Source organism: Tachysurus fulvidraco, chromosome 13, assembly GCF_022655615.1.
Source record: "Tachysurus fulvidraco isolate hzauxx_2018 chromosome 13, HZAU_PFXX_2.0, whole genome shotgun sequence".
NCBI lineage: Eukaryota > Metazoa > Chordata > Actinopteri > Siluriformes > Bagridae > Tachysurus > Tachysurus fulvidraco.
In genome coordinates, this window is record NC_062530.1 from 18,117,471 (window position 1) to 18,143,478 (window position 26,008).

General features: G+C 37.8%; 1 protein-coding gene across 5 annotated transcripts in view; it reads right to left on the reverse strand.

Moving 5' to 3' along the window:
• The window catches only part of itpr2 (inositol 1,4,5-trisphosphate receptor, type 2), an 83,128-nt gene that overhangs the window by 49,498 nt on the left and 7,622 nt on the right, over positions 1-26,008 (reverse strand). For 3 of the 5 annotated variants that reach the window (XM_027161423.2, XM_027161419.2, XM_027161418.2), the window contains exons 2-32: positions 24,194-24,264; positions 23,724-23,839; positions 22,970-23,056; positions 22,428-22,586; positions 18,866-18,964; positions 17,649-17,732; positions 17,408-17,554; positions 17,216-17,311; positions 16,878-16,922; positions 16,092-16,124; positions 15,152-15,300; positions 14,890-14,989; positions 14,318-14,478; positions 13,139-13,280; positions 12,807-12,965; positions 11,160-11,332; positions 10,202-10,321; positions 9,914-10,084; positions 9,390-9,641; positions 8,365-8,512; positions 7,490-7,637; positions 6,626-6,813; positions 5,799-5,925; positions 5,619-5,670; positions 5,271-5,439; positions 5,004-5,171; positions 3,864-3,953; positions 3,605-3,730; positions 3,155-3,277; positions 2,830-3,030; positions 755-1,006 (exon numbers count right to left, since the gene is read on the reverse strand). In XM_027161423.2, the coding sequence (XP_027017224.1) occupies positions 755-1,006; positions 2,830-3,030; positions 3,155-3,277; positions 3,605-3,730; positions 3,864-3,953; positions 5,004-5,171; positions 5,271-5,439; positions 5,619-5,670; positions 5,799-5,925; positions 6,626-6,813; positions 7,490-7,637; positions 8,365-8,512; positions 9,390-9,641; positions 9,914-10,084; positions 10,202-10,321; positions 11,160-11,332; positions 12,807-12,965; positions 13,139-13,280; positions 14,318-14,478; positions 14,890-14,989; positions 15,152-15,300; positions 16,092-16,124; positions 16,878-16,922; positions 17,216-17,311; positions 17,408-17,554; positions 17,649-17,732; positions 18,866-18,964; positions 22,428-22,586; positions 22,970-23,056; positions 23,724-23,839; positions 24,194-24,264 (4,156 nt within the window). The remainder of the gene's footprint in view (positions 1-754; positions 1,007-2,829; positions 3,031-3,154; positions 3,278-3,604; positions 3,731-3,863; positions 3,954-5,003; positions 5,172-5,270; positions 5,440-5,618; positions 5,671-5,798; positions 5,926-6,625; positions 6,814-7,489; positions 7,638-8,364; positions 8,513-9,389; positions 9,642-9,913; positions 10,085-10,201; positions 10,322-11,159; positions 11,333-12,806; positions 12,966-13,138; positions 13,281-14,317; positions 14,479-14,889; positions 14,990-15,151; positions 15,301-16,091; positions 16,125-16,877; positions 16,923-17,215; positions 17,312-17,407; positions 17,555-17,648; positions 17,733-18,865; positions 18,965-22,427; positions 22,587-22,969; positions 23,057-23,723; positions 23,840-24,193; positions 24,265-26,008) is intronic. The other 2 variants (XM_027161422.2, XM_027161421.2) reach the window with 1 other exon arrangement.

The window sequence follows — 26,008 nt, forward strand, 5'->3', positions numbered from 1 at the left end:
TGGCTTTGAACAATTCAGAAGCAAACAATTAACACACATTTCCTAAACATTTTTCTTGCTGAATGACCCCGGTCTCTACAGTACTGTATGTGTAGTAAAACTGCAGGCTGTTTAAGGTATAAATTACATTTATGTTTTTTAATGAAACAAAATATTTGTTTTAAATCTTTTAGTAAAGTAATACCAAAATGTTGCTGTCACAAGACAAGTCCTGCCAGACGTACAAAGATCTCTGTAATGCTGTCTTTGTGCCCCTGTATGCACACATCTGGCACATTTGAGTTACATTTAATGGTGCACAAAAAACCTGACAAGCAGCTGAAAATAACTCCTCCTTAGTAATGTAGCCCGGACGTTACTGCAGACATGCTTTACAGGATGGCATTGCTTTCTTTCATTTTCATAAAATTCTTATCGTTATCGTAAGAGGTCAGAAGTAAGAAGTGGTGTATAATATTATACACCACTTAGACAATCAGAAGCCTTTGAATTATTGTTCACGTTATTGATGCTTACAGGAAAATGCACACAAACCCAGCATCTCTTTTAGCATACAATGGTTTTTTTTTTAAATATTTCCTAAAACTCCCACTAATAACTTATGAATGAATCCTTTTGCATCAAGTTTGATCAAAAATTTAAAAAAATATATTTTTAAAATTAAAAAGTACACACAATCTTGAAAAAAAAAAACAAACAAAAAAAACACACCACCTAAACCGGTCAGGTTGTACACGTAAGAGATTTTGCTTACCTCAGGGATGCAGTCATCATGAGTCACCACCTTAACGATATCGTCAAGTGGCAGCAGTGAGTTGCATTTGATCTCAGTGTAGACATTCTTGCCCTCAGTACAGGCAGCTAGCAGCTCCACCAGGTTGTTGTGGTAGGCCAGAGCACCGTCCTCATCGGTGCGCTCCGCCTCTGAGCTCATCAGCTGCAGCAGCGTGGGGAATGAAGCCCGGTCATTGTAGAACACCAAGACTTCCTCACCTGCATTCACCAGCTACATACAAGCACACATACGCACACTGAGTTTAGTAAGCAGTTTTTTTTATCTAAAATGCATAAACCAAGACAAAAGAGAAAGAAATTCTGACTGCTATTTAAATTCACAAGCTTCTTATTGAGGTCATGTTTGCACAAATAATTTTTTTTGGCTGAAATATTATTAATTGTCAGAAAATGTGATAAAATACAGAGAAACTGATATAACCATGTCAGTATATCGATTAGAATCTTTTACTCTCATCCAACAGACTGAACTAATTTCACTCGCTTCCTCTTCAAAAATCATCAACCAGATACCTTATGGACACGTCTCAAAAGGATACTACCAGAAGAAATCAAACCTCACTTAATAATCAAAAAAACCCCTAGCAGTAGTCAACCCTTGTCAGCTATCTAACTGCAGACTAACATCAAACTTATGCCTCTCCAAGATCCTAGAAACACTTGTAGCTTAACATTCCTGAATACATTCATTAAAGAATTAGGACTTATCATTGTACCGAGAAAGCGCTGGTTAAAGTAACCAATGACCAACTCTTCACCTTTGAAACAATCGATTACACTAAGTGCAGTTGGTGAAAGTCCTTGATGTGTTTTACTCCAGTCGGTTATTTGAAGCTCATGCAGATTATATTAATAGAAGATCTTTATCTGAGTCATCTCAGTTGTTTTGCCAAGTGAAAAAAATATAATGTCACCATAAAATGCAGGAAATATTAGTTTATCATTGTGTTACTTCTAGGTTGGTCTATGGTACTCCTTTGCTGTCTGTATCTTCTAGTAGATGCATAAACAAACTAAAATGAATCCAGAACGTAGCAGCCATAGTCCTTAAAAAAAAACCTGATTATTTGAGCACATCATCCCTAATTTAGCCACACTGCATTACAATGTTTCATCACTTTTAGAATATTAGTAATGACCTATACTGTGCTGAATGGTCTCCAGCCATATTCCCTAAACAAACCTTGCATTTTTTATGATTATGTTCTTTTATGAGTACCTAGAATAATGAGGATTACAGCAGGGGGCAGAGGTTTTTCTTACAAAGCCCCACCTTTATGAATCAGCCTTCCCGACACAGTCCCGGTTTAGATAGAAAATCGGCTTTTTAATTAAGCTTTTTGTTAATAGATTTTCTCCAATGGATTCATGGGCATCGAGTGTTCTGGTAAACTGTGTTTGGATGCTGTAACCTTCTGACAAATTGCTAAAAGAAGTTAAGTCTAATTCATTATACAGTGGATAACTTTATATAGATACTATAAACTTAAACCTAAACTGTTCCGGATACTTATACTAAAGAGGTTATGGAAGAATAATGATTTATAATCCCGTGATCCAGTGTCACCCTGATAAGTAGTCTGGTTTCTTCACCATGTACTTTCGGGAACTTGTTCCTTGCCTCTGTCACCCCTGGATTGGTCATTAGGAATAAATCTAAATCTATATAGGAGATATAGGTAAAGATTCTTTGTGAAAAAAATCCATTATTAAAAGCTTTGTATAAATAAAACTGATTTGAAATGAAGTGAACATATAGTAGTGTGTGAGTGAGTGAGTGAATGAGAGTATGTGTGTGCCCTGCGATGGGTTGGCACTCCATCCAAGGTGTATCCTGCCTAGATGCCCGATGACAGGCTCCCCGTGACAGTTTGGATAAGCGGCAGAAAATGAATGAATGAATGAACATATTACGCACCGTACACAAGGTATATGTGAGCCCTGACATTAATTTGCTCTAATGGATTCTAGAGATCTGTTCCATGCCCACTTAATAATGTTATTTATGCTCTTCGGTACACCTCCCTGCCTCACCTCGGTCATCACTTTGTCCTGGCATTTCTTCACATATTTGCCGTCAGCCTTCACGATGGTCTGCAGGAAGCGAAGGTATGGGACCCGACGGCCGTGTGTCTCTATGCAGTGTACAAAGTGATTCACCACACGGTCGCTGATCTCATTACACAGATGGTAGTTGTTCTGGAAGATGTAGCGCATGGTCTTTGCCTCCAAAATCTGTTTGAAATAGTCCAGCAAAGCATTAATAGCAATCCACAGCAAAAATGAATAAAGCAGTGAATAACCTCATATACCCCAAAAATCCTAAAATGCTCAGACACATGAGTCATTAATACCATACCCCAGGGGTGAGGAAAAGGTTGAGGTGTTTATGAAGCAGAATCTGGTTCTGAACGTTATCATTACAGAAGTTCTGTAGGAAGGTGTGAGCCAGAGTCATAATCTCCTTCATCTTCTCATCTCCCTAACGAACATGGAGAGAGCAAGCTAATAATCACAAAACTTATTATACTTACATTTAATACTAATAACAACAAATAAGAACAACAAATAAAAAATAATCAACGTAATAAAAATGTGTCACAAATGCAAAACTAAAATGAAGTAAACAATATAAGATACTAAAAACTAAAGGGGGTAAATATTTAGCATAAAAAAAAATAAAAATTAAGATTCATAATGTGGAATACAGATAATCCTAACATCACACAATCCCTGTAAAATAATGTATCACAGTGCTGAATATCCTGAATACAGTGGAAAGTTCAGATATATTTTCAGGTCCACTCACTGCCTCGTAAGGGATCTGAAGCAGATCCAGGACCACAGTGTGAGCTCCCATGTTCTTCAGCAACCTCTGCTGCTGCACACGACTCTTCTTAGAAGGGTAACACAGCTTACTGAGACGCTGCAGGATCTACTGACCAATACAACAGAATTACTAAAACATAAAGATTTATGGCCTGCTCATAAAACCTTCACTGTCATGCTAGACAGTTTGTATATTCATATAAAAATAAAATATTATGTTCTATAAGAGCAGCACCCACATCTTTTACTATGTTGTAGTTGTTGGCTTTGTTGCTGTCTATCTGTGGCTTAATGTTTCCATCCTGCACAGGACTGAGTATGCCCGCCTCCTGCCAAACACACACACACACACACACACACACACACACACACACACAAACACACACAAACACACACAAACACACACAAACACACACAAACACACACAAACACACACACACAAACACACACAGCCATTTTAATATGACTAAATAATGATTAGCAGTCATCATTTGTTAAGCCACATCTCATAGTTCAGGTCCGTATGGAGTAGGGATGTGATTCTCTAGGCACCCTATTGTTATACATTTATTTGATTTTACCTCTTTTCTAATTGGACTAGCTTTAATTATTGCTGAAATAATTACCCAACTCAATAGGTCATGTCAGTAAGTCCTCATGGACAGGGTGTGCATGAATCTGGAAATATTTTGCAGCATTTTACCTTCTAAAAAATGATCAGTATAAATAACTCCAGGTAATACAGTATATATATCACTAAAACTGATATATTGGTAAGTATTCGGTTATTGCCTGTGTGGAGGTGGGGTGGAGGTGGCGTGGGGGGTATGTTTTAGTCATTTTTAATTAAGCATAAAGAAATTTCTGAGATTCAGCTGCCATGAAAAAAAAAAACAAGTTACCTAATTTGAAACACAGGTGATGTTTAAAAAGGTCAGAGAGGTTTTTAGGCAATTCATAGAGTGATCGCTAGATACATATTTGTCATGTGACCTTTTATTGAACACATGCAACATCCAAGACCATGCTCCTAATAACAAGTGGCTTTAGTACAGTTAATAAAAAAATTAAAAAACTTTAATCAAACCATGTATCCATCGTGACAATGTAATCATTACAGTTCTCCAGCAATACTTTATGGTTAGGAACTTTATTCCATCTTAATTGTATTATCTTTCCTAGGTTGATTATTTAATCCTCATTTTTAGAAATAGAAAAACAACAAAAACACTCATCCTAGTCATTACCAATATGTAACTGATCCCAGATACATGTGTGTGTGTGTGTGTGTGTGTGTGTGTGTGTGTATGTATGTATGTATGTATAACAGCTTGGTATTACTAAATGTTGAGTGCAGTTCCTGCCACAAGGGGGCACACCTCAATGATTTGCTCCTTATTCTGGGTTTCGGTGGTGTCCTCAGTGCCGTAGCCTCCGTTCTTCTCCACCCACAGCTCTGATTTCTCCACAGTCAGTCGCAGCTGGTCCAGATCAACCTTTATCTGTTTATAGTTCTCCACATCCTGTTCAGACACCAGAAGCTGGACCTGGCAACATATACACACACACAAACATGCGTAAGGATGCAAAAGATGAAAGAAAAAGTGATGATCAGGTACAGAAGAGTGTGTCAAAGAACCTGAGACCTGTTTAAAAGCCTGGAGGACTTCAGATCTCTGGCTGAAGTGTTTAAATAGAAGTTGAAGCGAACCAGAGACCAGAGGAGGATAGTCCTGCATGATGAGATGAATCAGCACTCGCAGAAATGTCTTGCCTCCTTCATCGTCCAGATCCACCGATGTCCGCTCCTTACCACTGCGAACATGCAAACACACAAACACGTATCACTGATAGAATTTGTGATCTTCTCTGCTATGTACTTCTAAAGACAAATCAGAAAATGATATGTTTTTAGAAATAACATGAACATTGAGAAATAAGGGTTCTCTTCCAAAGAGAATCTAATGAGTTCACTTTTTAGTTAGCTAACTAACCTTCCAGCAAACATATTCTCTGCTTTACTGGCAATCTCCTCTATGCTCGGCTCTACAAACACAGACACACACAAAAAAAAACAACGATCTATAAACTCAATAAAAATCACACAAAAGACAATAAATGTATAAGTATAATCCATAGAGAGCCAGAGAAGAGAGGAGAGAGCGCTAGCTCACCTGAGGCAATCGGGCTAAAATCATTAACTGAATTACTGGCATCTGACGCACTGTTGTCTCCAAACTCTTTCTTGTAGATGGACAGAAGGTATGTGATCCGGTAGTCCAGACGCACGCTCAGAATGAACTAGCATGGAACAACACAAGCATAAGACCTAATATACAATGTAATAATGTACATAATTTCAGCTTGTAGGCTTCTCCAAACCAGAGACCAAACCAGAGGGTATTCCCCCCTCTAATAATAAGCAAGGTTGGCAAATTAAAGGAAAAAAAAAAGACAGTTTTTTTCTGGGTGGAATTTTTTCTGCTATGGTTCGGGTCCCTTACTCCACTTAAACTGAACAGTCAATGCAACCTGATGGAAAGTTCTTCCAACTGATGATCTTTATCCTTAAATATAACTCTAAAACATTTCCATTATGAAGCTAAGGAGAAATGAATCTGCAGACCTCTATTGGCTAAGCATACTGAATGGATTGATGAGCATGAAAGAGATGTTCATATTGTATGGCCTTCAGTCAGCAGCTCAAACCAATTGAAATCTTTTGTTCTAATGTGTTCGACAATGTTCAGCAGCAATCATTAGAACGTCAAATAAAACACTATGGTTTGAATAAATAGGACTTGAACCTTACTAATTTGGTTTTCCTTTAAACCCTCACTTTTTCCAACTTTATATCCATTTTACACATTTTACATCATCTTTAGGTGTGTTAAATTACAAAAATGACCAGTTTTTTATTTTTTTTTTAAAAAAATTTTAAACAAACAAATATTAGGTGAGCAAAATGGGAAACAAATAAATGAATAAATCCAAAACACACCTGCAGAATCTCAATAATCCTGAGCTTAGTGTCCATCACCACCACGTCCTCATTGTCCATAAATCCGTGTGTATTTTTCCCATGGACTGATATTGGCTGGGAGGAATTGGTCATCATGGCACCTCTGCTCAGAACCATCTGAGACATCATCTCACCCACACCGTGGATAGTACGCAGGACGTTATTACCTAGACCCACACACACACACACGATAAGATGATGTCAACAGCTACACACATGCCAGTTAGAAAAGTTAACAAAACAAAACAACAACAAAAAAAATGGCTACAGGTCATAATTAGCCTAAAATAGATATAGACTTATGGAATACCGTGAAATCAAAACTCATGCTTGGGGGACTTGGAAATCATAAACTCATCAATCAAAACTTATTCCTTCTTAAATGTGGTGGATGCAAGTTTGAAGGGAAGTGGCAGAAAAAACCGACATGAGAAATACACACAAAACTTAACAGACAGTAACCTGAGCACACGATCGGACCAGGGATCATGAAGCTGAAAAGGTGCGAGGCACCCTGCCCTAATGTACGATGCTTTACATAAACCACATCTCTATAACTTGTTAGTACCAAAAAATGGAAACTGTTAAATAAAAAAAATCTATTTGCTGTTATTTATTGTTAAACATTAAAAGTTACAAAAGCTGCATTTTTCTGAGTGTGCGGTGGCCATTTTTTAAATAATCTAATATTTAGCTGCTCGTATATAAAGATAAGTTATTTAGCTAGGGATGTAAACTCTATCCTTTCATGACTAATACAGTTGTTTATAAAAGAGCTCAATTTTATGTAGCATTTTGACATTTTTATTTATCAGTGTTTCCTGTTTGTGGCATTTGCCTGACCTCCTTCAGGAGTTTTGCTGAGTTTGTGCATAAAGGTGAGCGGGTGCTGCACAATGTCCAAAATGGCCAGCAGGGTGCGTGTTAGACACAGCAGCTCACTGAAGCTGTAGAAGCCAAAGTAGACCAGATTACGTGCGAGATTCACCACCTGAGAGAATGAGAAAGAAACATTGCAGAAACTTGCCATGAACCTCTTACTACAGGCTAAGAAATTAAAGCTTTTGAGAGATGGAAGAAACAAAAAGAAATAAAAATGTATATATGTATATCTCTCTCAGATACACTATATTTACATTAAAAAAATTGTAATCCATCCACCCTTAGATTTCGGCTAAACGTGTACTCTAAATGCAGCACTTTGCTCAGAAGCTTCGTTTACACGTGAACAGAAATCCGACCCAAACGTAAGCGCACGTGAGCAGTGGATGTTGGTGTCAGTGTTACTATAACAGAGTGGCTTATCAGCACAAAACAGCACCTAACTGTTAAAAAAGCATCAATATGAAAGGTGACTACTCATCAAATTAAAGGCAAGTCAAACAGACATCCGTCTCAATTATTATTAAGACATCCATCGGCAGTCTGAATAAATATATTTAGATCTGTGTAACATGAGCTTTGTTTGTTCCAAAAAATATGCGGTTTATTTGGTGTGTCAGTAGACAAATCAGTGCCGGTTTCATTATCGAATGTAAATCCAGTTTAGAGGATTTCACAGTGATTATTTTTTGGTTTAACAGATAAACAGATTCACCCCAATGACTCGGGTAAAAATGCTACACAGGCCTCCATGTTGTTCAGTATTATTATTGATTTATTGAATTGATAAGAACTTGATGTCATCAACAGAAACTTCTGTAAAGAAAAGAGCTTGCCTCTAGAGTGAGCTCGTTCTTCTCTTCATCTCCAAAGGGTAAAGGATGGCTCACTACATCATTCAGGTACTGATCAACAAACTCCTTGGTTGGCGAAAAATTCCTCATCATCTCCACTCTGCCTGCGTCTCTGAACTCGTAATCATACCTGCAGGATGAATAACAGACTCAGGACACACTGAATGCAGGTCCATGCACATTGAATGCAAGAGCGGTTGGCAGGAGTAAGTAAGCATCTTCAGGTGTTGCTACATCGAGCGTTCGTTAAAGGTGGGGTCTCCGTTGTTTGAAAGCCAATGTTGACAATTTGAAATCACCAAAACAAACACGTCCCTAACCCAAATGAGTCCCACCCCTGTTTTGATAGCTCCGCCCCACACATACACCAGACATGTATAACCCAAGTATAACCCAGACAAGTATTAGGTCGGAACCTGTTGGGGCAGCTGACCGAGAGTATATTTTTATCAAGAAATGAACTCAATGAGTAATACTATGGTAATACAAATGTGTTTTTGTAGTACTGTGTGTTGTACCGTGAAAGATTTAGCTCAGTATCATGCGGAGGGAAACGGTCAACACCCTGAACCCGAGGCAGAGGTCGTAACGTTGCTGCTGATAACATGGAAACAGAAGACTTGGAGCGTGTGCGCATGTTTCAGGCATGCGTAACACAAGTAAGTGTATTGATTGATTTAGTATTCTGAACTTTAACTGATAGAAAGTCGTATTCTTTTAGTCCTACTTCTTGCCTTATCGTAACCTTTCTTCGCTTTCTTTCTTTGTTTTTATCCTCCTTGTCAATGTTAAAACTGCTTTCTGCTAATGTCATACATGCGAACTGAACACTCTCTCCGCCCATATTGACAAGACACTGCTCATTGGCTACACGTTAGTTTTGTTCTTGTTTTGCTTGGCGGCTCAACGCAGTTTTCTGAAGCATTTCTCAAACAACGGTGACCCTACCTTTAAGTTTAAAGGCCAGCATGATTATCTGTGTGTACAGCATACCCCGGACTACTTACTCCTTTACTGTGATTTTGCTGGGGATCTCAGTCCAAAGACGTGCATAGCGAACAGGTACCACGGCTTCCTGGGGGTCACGATCGACATGCATGTGCAACATGAGGCGGCAGAAAGAGGCACGCAGGTTATACGGCAGTAAATCGTCACACATGCAGCGCAGGATCAGATCCACCGGCAGCTGACCAGAGATCTGGTTAATGGCCAAGTACTGACGGTCCAGACACATCTTAGCAAATAGGTTCAGCTGACATCTGGGAGGAAAGCAGAAAAAAGGACAAATCTGAGTGCATGTATACACCTAGGTTGAAGAATCTCCCTATTCTACATTACACTCTCTGTTGAAGCTACATATGGACTAGGAGTTGCTTTCTATGGAAAATCTGGACTGTGTGGGAAAATTAATAAATAAGCATGGTCCAAGTGACAACTTCATGTATAATACAGGTCAAGGAAGACCTTTAAACAATAAAAAACTCAAATCAATAAACTATATAACACTGTATAGCTAAAGTGAAAACCAGACCTGTAGTAGGTCATGTGGTCAATGTCTTCTTTTTGGTTGCTCTTGGCGTCTATGGACATGTTACGTATAGACTTTCCGTGTGGCTCTTTATTCTTGTCGATCCAGTAGAGCCACACTTCATCCTCCTCAGCTTCATCACTGATTAGAGAGTTCTCGTTGAGTATATTCACCCTGACACGTGTGACAGAAGACACACACACACAATTTAAAAAAATAAAACTCTACAAAGCAATATAATGTATTCAGGTGTAGATACTCCCACTGGTTCGGAGTGAGGAAGACTCTTACTTGGTCCGGATGAGGATGTCAGCATTAGTGGGGTTGAGCATAAACTTGCATATGAGTTCTTGTGTGACCGGGATGGCTGTTTTATTGGATACACACAGGTCTGAAAGGTAATCCAGAAACCTGAAAAAAAAAAAAAAGCATAAACTCCTATTGTCACAACCTGAGAAGGAAGGACACGGACCCATGCACAGGATAGCTTCAAATGAATGGGGTTTAATAAATAATAAAGACAAAGACAGTAAATGACGAGAACTAAAGCAATACAGATGACGGCACTTAACAATGACTTTTTTGGAGCCATAGAGCTTTAATATTTACTCTGGAACTTTCTACCAGCATAACAGATAATGTCCAAGTTAACATTTATTGTCCTACGTGGTTTAATTTTGTTGAGGATTGCATTCAATGAATGAAGCTAATAACTGAAATAACCAATTCTCTAATCGTGGTGGACTCCTTCAGCAAGATGATGGTCTCCGTCTTGTTCCCTAAACCATTCCTGAACAATTTTTGCAGCATGACAAACAGTTTGAGGTGTTGGCTTCAGTTTATGCCTTCAGTTTCCCCAGATCTCAATCTTACTGAGCATCAGTGGGATTTCCTAGGCAAACATGTCTGATGTATAAAGGGCTCACATAGAAACTTATAGGGCTATTTTGCTAGAGTCTTGATGTCAGATACTACAGCACACCTTCAGAGGTCTTGCCTTGAGAGGTCAGAGCTGTTTTTGTTGCATAAAGGGGACCTACACAATACTAGACTGGTATTGGTGGCTAAATAACGTTGTGCTTTACCCCTGGCCTCTTGGTTGTTTAACTCACATTGCCAGAAAATCAAAAATACAATTCATTATGTGGAACAAAATCAGAATCATAAACGACGTGTTCATTTCATGTTTGTTCTTGTTCAAAAAGTCTAAGAATGCCGATGGCTTGTAAAATGTATTGCATCACCAGACCTGGGCTCCCGGTTTTTGCGTAGCAACTTGACAAAGGTCTCAATCTCACGCGCTGTAATGTGCTTCTCCAGCAGCTTGCGGTTGTTGTGAAGCAGAGCTGTGATCGTGTCCTCTGCCAGGATCTCATAGCCAATCTGAGACTGCATGATGGAGAACTTCTTGGCAATGTACTCCTGTCAGAAGAAGAACAGAAGGGCTATTAGGACAATTAAAACCATTAGCTGAGGTTCTATCTGTGTCACTTAAGTGTATTTCGATTAACTTTTTTTTTTAAATCATCATTTTTTAGAACCTGTTTCTGTCTGTAAAGTAAACTGCAACTACAATGAGCATAAATGAGCAAAGAAAAGAGGAAGCACTTTTTGGCACGGAGGTGGAGCAAATGTCCTGAAAAACTGGCCGGAAAAATGTAAACATGAGCCTGATACTGTACCAAGAACTGTGCATTAACCACCGCATGACAGTGTTTGTTACTATAATCAGTAAAATTCTATAAATTTAATACAGTACTTTCCGCACTATAAGGCGCACCTAAAAGCCTTAAGTTTTCTCAAAAATCGGCTGTGCGCCTTATAATCCGATGCGCCTTATGTGTGCACCGAGTTCAAAAAATCTGTAAAAATGTTGTTGTGTGACTTTGGTAAGCGCTCCGCTTGACTGACTGTTGGACCATTTCCCGCTGATACAGGTATACTACCGGTATGTTGCAGAACAACATTTGTTTCTTCCTAACCATTATGCGCTCCACACTCCAGTCCAGTAGTTAGCGGTAAATGCACCCTAAGTTGGTTTGCCATCCGCCAATAAAAATCAGATGCTTACGAGGCACAATACAAACTACAGGCTATCAGTTACGCGGTTGTAAATGGGAATAGAGCAGCTGAAAGAATTCAACATCAATGTATCTATGGTTCGGAAGTGGAGGAAGCAAGAAAATGTACTGCGCCAAGTTAAGAAAACACACTAGATGAGGACTTTGATGGATTTGTGGGAGAAGATTGATTAAAAAATAGTGTGTGTGTTGTTAAATAGTAGAATAAAGTTAAACTAAACTCACTGTTTTGCTTCTGTTACCTTTTTTGTAGACCGTATGTTTTAGCATGCAACTTATAATACGGTGCGCCTTATAATACGGTGCGCCTTATGTATGGGTTAAGTACAGAAATAGACCCGTAACTGAGACTATGCCTTATAATCCAGTGCGCCTTATAGTGCGGAAAATACTGTAAATCTTTTTGCAAAAAAAATGTAAATAATATTCTGAATTTATTTGTCAATTCATTTGTCAGTTTTTTTTTACCTAGACTACTATTGGCAATATATTAATTGAATAGTTGAGAAAGGGGGAAAAAGTACATCTTAAAAGTTAATGGTGTGTCAGTTAATGGTTTTAAAATTTGATGGTATTTTCTTCACCCATTAAAATCTGTGTAAAGTTCGTTATCCCACGAGGTAAAAATAAATCTCTCTCACAGAAAGCCAACAATTTGTGGTGAAGAATTCTTTCATTTATACTGCTTGATAATGCAGAAAGTCCATTTCCGTTCTGCCTGCTGAATGGAATTGCAGTGTACTGGTAATAAGGGTTTATAAGTAAATAAATGAACCCTGACTGTACACATGGATGCACACAGGTTTGTCTCATGCCTGGTTCTTGCGATAATCCTGTTGTGAATGGCGCAGTATCCTGTAGCAGAGCTGCAGCATGTATTTAAATGGGGCATTGCGCTGATCACCCAGATCCTCCAGTTTCAGAATGGGCCCATCATCGTTATCTGCAAATGTCCCTTTCAGAATGCCAAAGATCTGACAAAACACACACAAACACAAACCAAATACAAAAAGCTGAACTGGAAATAATCATTAGCTTCATTACTAAAATGGATTATAGAAAACATTGTAATAGTCTGTACTACAACATGCCTGTATATGAGTGTATTCAGGAATAACAGTGCGAATGTGTGTGTGTGTGTATGTACCTGGGCCAGAATGTTCTGTTCTCTCATAAGCTTCTGTCTTTCTCTATTGGGATTGGAGATGACCACAGATAGCACATCCTGCCCGTTATTAATCACCTCACACACAAAGAAGATCAAATCCTCCAGCAGCTTGGTCACAAACCTGAATAACACACACCATTAACTATAACTTTATGAAACACTGAGATCAAATGAGTAAAATCAAATTATTCGTGCTGATCGATAAACATACACAAGAGGTCACACAACTATAAATGTAGTTGTGTAAAGAATTGTTAAATTACTGGTAAACTTTACTAGCTTTACTAACAAGGAAGCCAACTAGTCACGTCCAAATTTAGAGCGTGAAAAACATCAATTCAAGACATTACTATTTTGAAGCTATTTTATTAGAATATTAAGTTATCTGTAAATACAGTTAGCAGCCATACACAGGAAATAAAGTATTCTAGCTTCAATACAAAAAAGCTGAAAATAATAAATGCGTGTATCTTATATTATTTCTAGGACTAAGAGTCCGGGTCATTCTCTGTCGACCACACCATAATGTGCCACATTAAAGTAGCCTTGTGGAAGGGACTGGATCATCTCACAATGCCACATAATAAACGTCAATGTGCTCTAAAAATAAAAACTCCAGGATTTTATGTTTATGGAGTTTTTTTTTGTAACTGTTGAGGCTGAAAAAAAATTAGAGTTTGCTATGCAGCTATCTGTTATTTGTGCTGTTATTGGGAAAAATGCACATTTTCAACACATTTGAAAAAATTGCAAGCACAGGGTTCTTCTTTTAAACGACTAGTGAAAACACCTCGTCATGTTTGACGCATGTGAAAACACAAGGTGATAGTCACATGATGCATCTTGGCCCTAATCTGCAGAAAACCTGTTGTCATTTGGAAAAAGTTGCAAGCTCCAAATCACAGAACTTGGTTTAGATTCAATATCTGTGATCACAAAATTGAAAAAATCCTTGAGGAACTGATGTGTACTGTAGTTGACATTAGAGCTGGATTCTTCTACTCTGCAATATTTTCAATCTAATAAAGGGAATTTATTTTGCATTTCTTTACCATCTGCCTTGTTACAGTCGACGGCTCCCCACAGGAGCGACAGGTGACCGAAGAAGTTGACCAGTCTACATAATCCCTAGTTCAAATATGTACACATGATGCATACCTTCGGTCATTCTGAACAATTTGGCATTTCCCCAGCTTGTGAACGAATGACTCCAGAACCTTATTGGCATCGTTAGCGAAGTCCAGGTCTCTCACTTCAGACAGCGGGACAGAAATAATAGCAAATGCCTCCTTATCTTCCTTGATGGGACACGTACCGATCTGTAAGTGCATTCCAAATACAAAAACATGTTTCCAGGAACAACAGGCTCACTTTAGGATGCATGTGATATGTCTGGTTACTGGGAGTGCTTTTATTTTTATACATGATTTAATACTTACTTAAAAAAAAAAAAAAAAGACTGCACACCCCTGTAAAAATGACAGGTTTTTGTTGTGTAAAAAAATGAAAGTGAAATAAATCATGTCAGATCTTTTTCTACTGTTAATGTGAATTTGCAAAAGAGAAAAAAAAAGGAAAATAATTCTTGTCGTTTTTCACTTTAATATAATTTACTATAAAAGTTGGAAAAGGTTTTATCTTTGTTTTAATTTTTTTACACAACCACAGGGGTGTGTAGACCTCAAAACTCAAAGCCAACCCTGTCTTTATTCGGACTCTTTGTCACACACCTTGAGCATAACAGGTCTCTCCTCCTCAGAATCGATGGCGATGTTCGTGCTGGTCACCCATGTGTTGGTGCACAAGTTCCTCAGCCTGACATAGGAGTTCCTGAAAAACAGGTTTTAGTATCTCAAACATTTTCCAGGAGAACAACATACCAGAGACAACCATGACAGGTTGACCACAGGAACTAAAAAGCTTAGAGCATTACTATTTCTGCTATAAGAATCTCTAACGATATACTGTTGTGTGTGTATTGGGAAGTCAAACCTGGGGACCAGGCAATCTGCTCGTTGCAGTGTGGTGGCATCCAGTTCAAATAAAGACGCAATGTCATTGCCGTGCGGGACAGACACTAGGATGTAAGTTATCTTCTCCAGATGTCGCTTTTTCTTAGAGAACACGGAATCCGTCTCAGCCTGGGAGAAGAGCGTTGATACGGTTTGAGGAGAGAGTGTAAATATGAAACACTCACACGGTGTGAGGAAAAAAACACTAAAAAAAAAAACTTATTTGACTCAAAGCTTGTGTATAAAATAATTTATTGGGCTCTGAACTTATTGCATCCAAAAAAAAAAAACAAAAAAAAAAGTCAGACGGGCATAGTGCCATCTTGATCTGTTGATAGTATAGTTAGGGCTTGTCTCAGTCAGCTCCCTAGTTCAGTAATCAGGGAGTCGGCCATATCGTGTACTATCCTATAAATTAATTAAATACTATCCTATAAATTAATTAAATAAATCCCACAAAAAACTGGGGGCATCAGCGCTTACTTTGCTGCCTTACTGGAAATGATAATGTTTTCTGACAAGTCTCAGATTATAAAACATATATACATAATAATAAATAAATAAATAAAAACCTCTGACAACTTTATCAACAAATGTAAGTAAGTAAGTAAATAAATAAAGCTAAAAAATGTATATAAAACAACCTAGGTCACAAGGGAACTGAGTGAGCAAAGCCCTTACTCTAACTACTGTATGGTTTTAGCTTGCTAGCACTCCTAGCTACTTGCTTTGAATACACAGTATTATAGTCCAACCATAGCTACATTTATACCCAACCTCGATAATAGATTTAACTACATAATACAATAATCAGTCCTATATGTAAATCAAGCAGGCACAATATGTTAGAAAACCACATTTTTGTTGTATCCTATGACATTTATATTTGTTAGCACATGCTGAACACATATATAACTCACTTGTTCAACAGGAAGTTGCATCATCTGAATTTTCTGAAGATCATGGGAAGAAGAGAAGAAAGTTCTCTATTTTTATGCTTTCAGTAATATTTTCTGTTATTGATAAAATAATAATTTAAAATGAGCTAATTCTGCTCTACTAAAAAAAAAAAAAAAGATGTTATTTTTTTGACAGTAAAAAACCTGCATATACGAGATATTGTTACCTGAGCTGAGTTAAATCATTTGAATGTTTATATGATGCTGACTTAATTTATTTAATACTGAAAATTGATTTTAAAAAAAAGTTTCATTTTTAGAGTTACTAGAGCTAAATGGCACCAGACTTTGCACTAGACTTGTTTGTAGTCCACAAGAGCAATGTTTTCATTCTTTACTCTCTCTGCAGCTCTGTTTTTATCCTGTTCTTCTACAGAGGTAGATACTGCATCTCCCACAGGGCATCTCAGTCACAGACATTACATAAGAAAGCTCCAGGCATGAGAATGATTCGAGTGAGGGAGCGAGCGAGCAAGTGTTTGTGAATGCACACGTGAGTGTGCATCTGCAATCAGTGGAATTGAATACCGTTATGGCAGAACTGTCCAGAGGTAGAGAAAAAAAAAAATCATGTGAAATTACCCAGAGTGCCATGAACAAGCTGCATGTGTTGTACAGCATGATCCGGAAACCCACCACTGCATTTAGACACTCTGCAGAACTTTGCTATTCAAATGATGTCACACATTGCTGGGGCAAAAACAGTATAAGGAAATATCTAGCAACCTCCACCTCGGTCTGACTTACCTCTGACTTTATTTCTGCATTCTCGTCTCTGTAATCAGGATTCATCTGAAAACACACAATACACATTCACACACTGTAAGAAAGGGCTCAGGATCATGGTCATGGTATAGGGCTTGAGTGATGAAAGCATTGAGAACACTGCCATCTGCAGCACATGACATGAAAGAACAGTATCTAAAGGTCAGGTAAATCAATTAAGCAATAACACTAAATAACTAAATGTGTCTCTGGGACAGGCTCCAGATTCACCGCAACCCTGACCAGGATAAAGCACTTACTGATGATGAAAGAATGATGATGGATGAGTAAATTATAGGACATAAAAAGGTGCTGTGTACCTCGGCGGCCAAGTATTTCCCTGTGGCCAAATGTTTGAAGCGGAAAAGGCTGTTCCATTGGCCAGCTCCTCCTCTACACGGGTCATAATGTACCACCTAATTAAAACAAATAGCAGGACCGCTTACAGAAAAACAGCATGGAGGAGAATCACAAAGACGATACTTCTTAATACAAAGTGTGATGGGTCTTACCTCGATTTCCCAGAGTGCTTTGGAGCTGGTGGCAGAGGTGGCTGACTGGCGCAGAGTCGTCCTCAGGAAGACATGCTGCTGTCGCTTGTAGTCGTCACAGGTTAGAAACTTCTCCTGCTCAGCATGGAACAGTCTCACAACATCGCCCTAAGAGAAAGTTAAAAGACACCCTTTTTGAACACTTGTATCTTTAAAGTAATATATTTGAATTAAAAAAAAAATAACAGAATAAAAAACTCACCCCTTTTAAAACATCATCTCTGTAGTCACTAAACTTCATGAAGAGAGTCACCTTCCAGCTGGTGTTACAGTTTACAGCATTCACCTGGTCCACACACACAGGGCCCGAGCACACACACAGGAACAAACACCAAACAAACACACAAACATGCACACAATCACAAACACACACATCCAGAGCCAGTATTACATATTTACATGAGGAGTTTCAGCACATAATCTACTGTTCTGGACTTATTCAGAGAAACATGAGTGATTAAAAATATAAGACACAATGCTAAAAACACTAAATCATAAAACACAAATAAATGACGAAGACAAAGCAAAAATTAGTTCACGATTTAAAAATTGTATGATTGCAGTAAAGAGAAGGTATTTTGTTACTGTTGGACCCAAGCACAGATTGGTCTGATGATCTGGGTTCATTCATGGTAACAGTAGAAAATAAGAAGATTCATTTATGCGCTCAGTAGAATGTTATTGTTTCTATACTAACGACTTACACTGAAACGTATATAGCGTATGCTCCACATAAAGACAACAGAAGTTCACATTTTTGTGAACAGAATTTTGTTCAGCAGTTTTAAAAGCTGTTAAAGTTTACATTGTCTGACAGGAAACTCTTCAGGGTGGATGGTGTTGTGCTTTGCAGTTTCACACTAAGCTATTAACATGAAACAGTGGGTAACTGTTTAACGGTACGCAAACTGTTTTACGCCAATATAACGTAAGTGACAACGGGAATTAACTTGCTGCATAAGATGAACTAGTAAATCTAAAGTCTAAAAGATGTAATGTTATGGTGTGTTATTCTTAACTGAACATCATGTTAGCGTCGGAATATCGCTGTGGTATAAAAGATGTGTTTTTATTGGAAAATACTCAGATCTGGACTGGTAAGAGTGACTCCACAGCATGCCCCGATGTGCTTTATTTCTTATGCGATAAAGAAAGACAGATAAGTGTGCAGACTTTCTACAGACGGATGAACTTGGCCACGGCTACCAAGAACACGGAGACCATGCAAAATTTCAAAAGTGACTTTGACCATTCTTTGTATGTGGCTTCATTTCTGCAAGCATTCGTGGTAACTCAACCACAAGACGCCCAATAACTACATGCACATTTTATCAGCCTGCAGTAATTATCCTTTTTTATTCAAGATATTAATATTCCAGGACTTCAGGATCCTGAATTGTGTATGATTACATGTCTCACCTCATTGCAGCCCAGGTTATCCAGTAGCTCTATGTTGCTGGCGTGAAGAGGCTGACCGGCATTCACAGGCATCAGTACCACTTTGTCCCCCACCACCACCTAATTACCAAAACACACACAATCATTTCAAACATCTAATTAAACTTGAGACTGTGGCATGCGTTAAATAATAGTGCAGAGATAATAACATCAGATGGTGTGACATGCAGAAGCTAAATGTGTGACTAAGACTTGAAATTTACATCATAGTTCAGTATATTTGGATAAAAACTGCTTGTTTTCTTCTTAGATTCATTTTCATAACTCAGTAAAAGAAGTGTGACAAACAAAGTGGCAGTACAAGTCAGGCAGGCATGCTTGAACAAGAGAGCACAGACGTCGTACCTGCGAAACTCTCAGTCCGCACAGGAATGGATCAATAAAAACAAATTTAGCACATTTTAGGGATTATACAAAATAGCATTTCTATTGTGAAACATTCTGCTTAAACAAATATGTACAGAATTGCACAATGTTCTAGGTTTTATTCACGTTTACGTGTTTCATCAAGTGTGCAATCTAACTTCCACTGAGGCTCTGTGACAAAACTACATGTGTCCAAAAGAGGAGACTTTATTGCGCTGCATTCCAAATACACAATCACCTCTATTGTGAATTTAACAGAAATAAAGAATTGCCATGTTAGGATATAAGATATACAGTATCTCACAGAAGTAAGTACACCCTTCACATTTTGGTAAATATTTTATTATATCTTTTCATGTGGTAAATTTATCACACCTGCTCCCCATTCACACCTGAGACCTTGTAACACTAACGAGAGAAAATGGTTATTAGGCCCAATTTGGGCATTTTCACTTATTGGTGTACTTTTGTGGCCAGCGGTTTAGACATTAATGGCTGTGTGTTTAGTTATTTTGATGGGACAGCAAATCTACACGGTTATACAAGCTGTACTTACTTCTGTGAGATACTGTAACAAAGTGGAAAATGACATGCATGAACATGCAAATGAACTGATTTTAATGCCAAAAATTCTGGCTTGTCCTCACCATATAAACCCGCTGAATAGATACATATTTCCAAGGATGGAAAAAAAAACTTTTTAACCGTGAAACACTGATCAGTGTTTATTAATAGAAATACGTACAGATGCAAAGTTGAGTGCAAAAGTTTCCAGGCTTTTAGTATAAACAGGACAAGATTCACAAATGCTGCTAAACAATACTTATATGGCTAAATGTACGTGGACACTTATGATTACACCCATATGTACCTAATGAGCAGCCCATCTAGATTTAGCCCCTGCACGCTTTGCTAATATAATAATCTCCAAACTTCTAGGAAGGCTTTCCACTAGATTTTGGAGCGTGGCTGTGTGGATTTGTGCTCATTCAGCCGTAAAAGCATTAGCGAGGTCAGACACTGATGTCAGATGTGGAGGTCTGGGGTGCAATCAGAGTTTCAGATTTATCAGAACTCTGTGCAGGACACTTGAGATCTTCTACTTGAACCTTTCAAACCACGTCTTAACAGACCTTTCTTTGTTCATAGGGATTATTGTGCCGGAGTAGGTTATTTAGTGCCAGTAAAGAGAAACTGTAATTCTACACCATTGTGATATCCTATACAATCGCTTGCTTCCAACTTTGTCCGAGACCCACAAATAGCTGTGTGTTCAAATATATAATATTCAAAAATGTTGTATTTTCCACTGATTAGGACATATATATATATTCATACTCTTTCAGTACTGCCTCAAGATTCTTCTAACAGCTTTTAGGCCTACTGTAGACAAAACTGTAGACTTGTCCCCACAAATATCATCATCATGTGCTCATCTCAGACCTGCGATATACAATATACTAATACAGTTTATCCGTTCTAGGTGTTTAGCAAAAAATTAATCATTTTAATTCCATTATCTGGTGTCATGTAGAAGAGATGTTCCCTTAGGCTTCTGGTTCCTCTCAAGGTTTCTTTCTCATGCGGTCTTTTTACAGGAAAAACTCTGCACTCAACTCTACACTATGACCAAGTCTTTGAACAAACAATTCACAGATGAACAGTCTGGCCTTGGCCATGAACAGACGTGTCCTTGCAGTAAGTAGTGAAGTCACATTTCACATGCAGGGTGGCATGCTGCACACTTCTCTTGTGTAGTCCGCTACACATAGAGAGATATGTGCACAAACATCACATCATGCGCAACAATCATTTGATGTACCTTCATACTGGTCGATCAGATGACAAGAGGAAAGAGCAGAAAAGTAACAAGACTTTAATTAATTATGAGGTTAATAAACTATGGCTGGAATTTAGACACACATGCTGTTATAGCTATATTTATCATATACGTACATATTCCTATTAGAATCGATAGAAAGGGCAAAACATACATAATATTGCAAAGCTGTATTACAGACTACATTTCTGATCGTCTTTATTAAAATTGACAAATTATATTGAGCACATTCTGTGATAGAGCAAAACTGAATCAAACTCCTAGATCCTGCTAGGGGCAAATAATAATTAGGGCTGTAATTCGACAGTAAGTGCATATCAGTATAGCACAATTACAACACACTGCTGAAACTGTAATATAGCACAGTAATGTAGTTTTCTAATAAAAAGGTAAAACAATGCAAAAACTATAATACATGTATATAAGGTTTCTGGGTGTCTATATGTGTATAATGTAAATATGTTTTGTGTTTTTTTAAGCCAAAATTTTTTGCACAAATCTCTCCATGCAAAAAGAAAAATCAAATCCCTTGGGAAAAAAGTAAAAGACAGACTATCATCAATCAGTTAAACATTTTAGTTGTTAAAAATTCTCAACCCAGTGGTCAGATAACCTCTGCAAGTAACAGAAGGTTATTAAACATTATGACCTTTATTGCTGGAAAGAATTTTCCTCTTCCAGTGGACTACTGATAAGGCCTGTTCTGTGAAAAACCACAGAGTTAGTACCTTACAATATCATACATGTAGCCCATACTCCAAAACTGGTTATTTTTTATATACTAATGGAATAATTTTTAAATTGCTTGATGTTTCTCATATTATGCTGCATGGATTTTAACGACTGGGTCAATGTTCACTACTTATTAAACTAGTGTGATATTTGCTTTTGTATTATAAAACTGCTTATTGTGTTTGATAAACTAAAATGAGCTGTACATTTTTCCCTTTAGTTTAATTGATAAAAATCCAATAAATATTCTACTGAAGTGTTCAAAATGGTGAAAGTGATCATTATGACATTTTAAGATGAATGTATCATGAAGTATTTTAGTACAATTCTGATTTTATTACATTGCCCAGCCCTTCACATAAATATATAATACACACTCTAGGTTTATGTCACTGAATCTACTTAAATGGATGTTTGTGTAGGTGTTGTTCCAAAAGAAGAGATAGAGACAGAGAGAGAGACAGTCAGAGAGAGAGAGAGACAGAGACAGTCAGAGAGAGGGAGAGACAGAGACAGTCAGAGAGAGGGAGAGAGAGAGAGACAGAGACAGAGACAGTGTCTGAGTGTTGGTGCTGTGGTCCCTACATTGTCGCCTTCACTGCGGAGCTTCCAGAAGGGTTGAATATAAAACCAGGAGCCCTCATTCCCAGATGGATCCAGAGACACACGCATGGCGTTCTTCTCCAGCAGAGCAGGTAGACGCTTATTCACCGTTAAGTACTTATTGCTTTTAATATGCAGCAGCTAAAACACAAAAAACATTGTAAATGTTTCATAGACTATTCACTATATAAGAAAATGATATAAAACTACATGCTACATGTCTACATGCTCAAGCCAACACTAAAAGAAACACCAATGTTCCAGCAGTTTATTATAGGATCCAAGTAAACACTGATTAATTTAGCATCCTGCCTTGTGTCAACATTAACAGACACGGGGACACACGTTTGGAGTATATATTGAAAACAGAAATGTTCCTAAAGCCAGACAGTCTTTTCTCTTTAAATCCAAGTTACTAAATTAAGACTCTAAAAACCTTGACCACATAGCACAAACAAACAGAAAGCTCTAACACGGTCAGCTGAACCAGACCACTAGCTGATAAGCGGATAGCTGGGATGCACCTGTATAACTTGACTGTATTTGACCACTTCGCCAAGCAGCTTCTTGTTTTCCGTCTCGTTCTGTTTCTGTTCCAGTTCTGCTGCATGCTGGGTAATGTAGGAGAAAAATCAAGTTAATCATTAAATCAGAAGTAAGTAGATGGTTTCAGTTCCCCAATCCAAATTATTTTTGAGTTCTGAAACTAGAACAATCCACCATGTTATTTATAGCATTAAGCAGTTTGTGGGGTTTTTTTTTGTGTGTTTTACTATTGTCTGATTTTATTTTATTGTGATCCCACAGTGTTGTGTACAGTATGTGAATAACTGACCTAATCCACAGGTTCTGCAGTCTTCAATATCAAAACACAGTACAAATTATTGCTGCATTAAATGAATAGCAAACTAGCAGATAATTCCAGCTAATGCGCAAGGTTAACACTGTAGGAGAAAGACGTGTCCCTGTAAAAATCAGTGAACCTGCTGAATGTGCAAGTATACAAAGTAAATTTACAACACAGTATGGCAGTAAACTGCAAAAAATGTAAAACCTTGGATTATATTTGCACATATTCATATGCCTATGGAAGCTGGTTGTATTTTAATGCAATTAAGTGCAATGAACGCTACACGTCTGTGTTGCGCCTTACCAATGTAAATAGTCAGGGCAGTGCAATAAATCAACATCGTGTTTCAAACTTTATGTACAAAACTTAACAGTCAATGAACACTACCACCATGGTCAATGTTTTACATTAAAAAATCTCTCAGGTACCTGTAACTTCTTAAAAAGATCATCCTCTGGATTGGTTCCTTGCTTTCCATGTTTGGCTTTCCAGAACTGCTTCTGTGCAGAGTACCGGTTCATAGGACATACTTTAAACAGGCAATCTGAAGAATACAAAGGAAGCAGAAATCTTTTGAAATGCACTGAGAACAGAAAAACACACACACACGAGGCAGCTATAAACAGAACATAAATCTGCCACTAATGCAATCGCTGCAGACTTAAATTACAATTAAGCATTATAGCATTGTTTCTACAACATGAGCCTAATAGGCGGGAAATCTCCTAGAGCCGGTGAGTCACTCTGTGTCGTATGGGTGGGTATACTTAACTTTAGAGCAGTACTACAAACCAGCACACACTGTGCTTTATGTCAACCACAATAACAGATTGGACTGTTCAGTAGTGGCTGGCCAATTTTGCAATGGGGCTTTATCGACAAAGCTTGTGTAACATACCTCTGAATTTCTTGGGTGGATTTGCGAGATCTCCAGCCTCAGGCTGCACCACACACCTGTCATCTACCAACCTGCAGAAACAAACATTAGATTTGTTAGACACTTCATTTTAGTCATAAGGCCAGATTTAAGCACATATAACTTTGACCCAAGGAAAAAGGTTTTAACTGGCATTTTCTTGCAGTTCAGTCATCTCACCTATCACAGGACTAGTGTCAGTGCGGGAGATATTTACTGATTTAGCTTCTGCTCAAGCAACATCTTAAAGCAGGTGAAATCTTTGCTCTTAAATTTGTCACTTAACTGTAGAACTATTTACTCTATGTATTTTTTTCCCTCTTATGGAACAAGTTTAAATGCATTTGGTTAAAATGTCATTATCATACAATCCAGACACAAGACAAACAATAACCAGACGTAAATGTTTTCTTGCAGTTCAGGTTGGAGCACCTCAACTCAGGATTTTCTGGTGATAAGATGAAAGCATTTCTGAACAGATTTTTTCGTTATCGACTTGGTAGCCTGCCTGACAATACAGAACTGAAATAATCTGCCTGATCTGTCTCAACTTCTTACTGAACCCTTAAACACAAACGATCTAGATGTAATGACTAACTGCATAGGCACTATATTCACTAGCACATTAGACACTGTTGCCCCATCCCATTAAAGAAGGTTAGAGACAAAACACCTGTACCATGTTATAATATTCTCTTCCTTGAGAGAGCAACCTGTAACCTCGAGCAAAAGTAACTAAATTTAAATAAAAAACTAAATTAGAGGTTTTTATAATTGCATATAAAGGACAGTATATCCAGCTATAGACTCTAAAAGCTGCTAGGGCTGAGCACCTGAGCAAACTCATAAAAAATAACTACAACAATCCCAGGTTTTTATTTAGCACAGTGACCAGATTAACAAAAATTCTGATATCTGAAAACACTATTCCATCACAGTTCAGTAGTGAGGACTGAGATTCTTCACTGATTGAAAGCATCAAAAACAAAATAGTTGATGTTCAACCAGTGAAAGTATCTTTACTCACAACTACACTGCTTTACAAGTACAGCACAGGAAGAGCTAGATAAACTTATTTCTACAGCTAAATCTACAGCATGTTTGTTAGATCCCATTCCAACTAAATTATTGAAAGTGTTACATACAGCTGGTGAGCCTCTTCTTAATATTATTAACTATAAAGATAGATAAAAATATTATTATCTTTAGGTCATGTTCCTAAATCCTTCAAGTTGGCAGTTATTAGGCCTCTCATTAAGAAACCTGATTCAGTTCCAAATGAACTATCAAATCACAGATCAATTTCAACCCTTTATTTTTATGTTTAAAATACTAGAAAAGGTTGTGCCTGTTCAACTGAGCTCCCTCTTACAGGAGATCAATATCTTTGAAGAGTTTCAGTCAGGTTTCAGACACCATCATAGCACAGAAACTGCACTTGTTAAAGTTAGTGTCCACTGTTATGCTGACGATACAGAGTTATATCTCTCATCAAAACCAGATGAAATATCTAAATTAACTGAGTGCGTAAAGAGAGAAGTTTGGATGAGCTGTAATTTTCTGTTGTAAAATTCTAATAAGACAGAAATACTACTTATTGGTTCTAAAACCAGTACACAGAAGCTCCCACACTTCAACTTCCATTTAGAGGGATGTACTGACAAGTATAGTACTGTTACTACAATAGTAGCTCAACAGTGAAAGACCTGGGTGTTCTATTAGAGAGCAATTTGTCTTTTTCATATTGCCCATTCCACAAAATTCCACTTTCTTCCATTTTAGAAATATTGCCAAGCT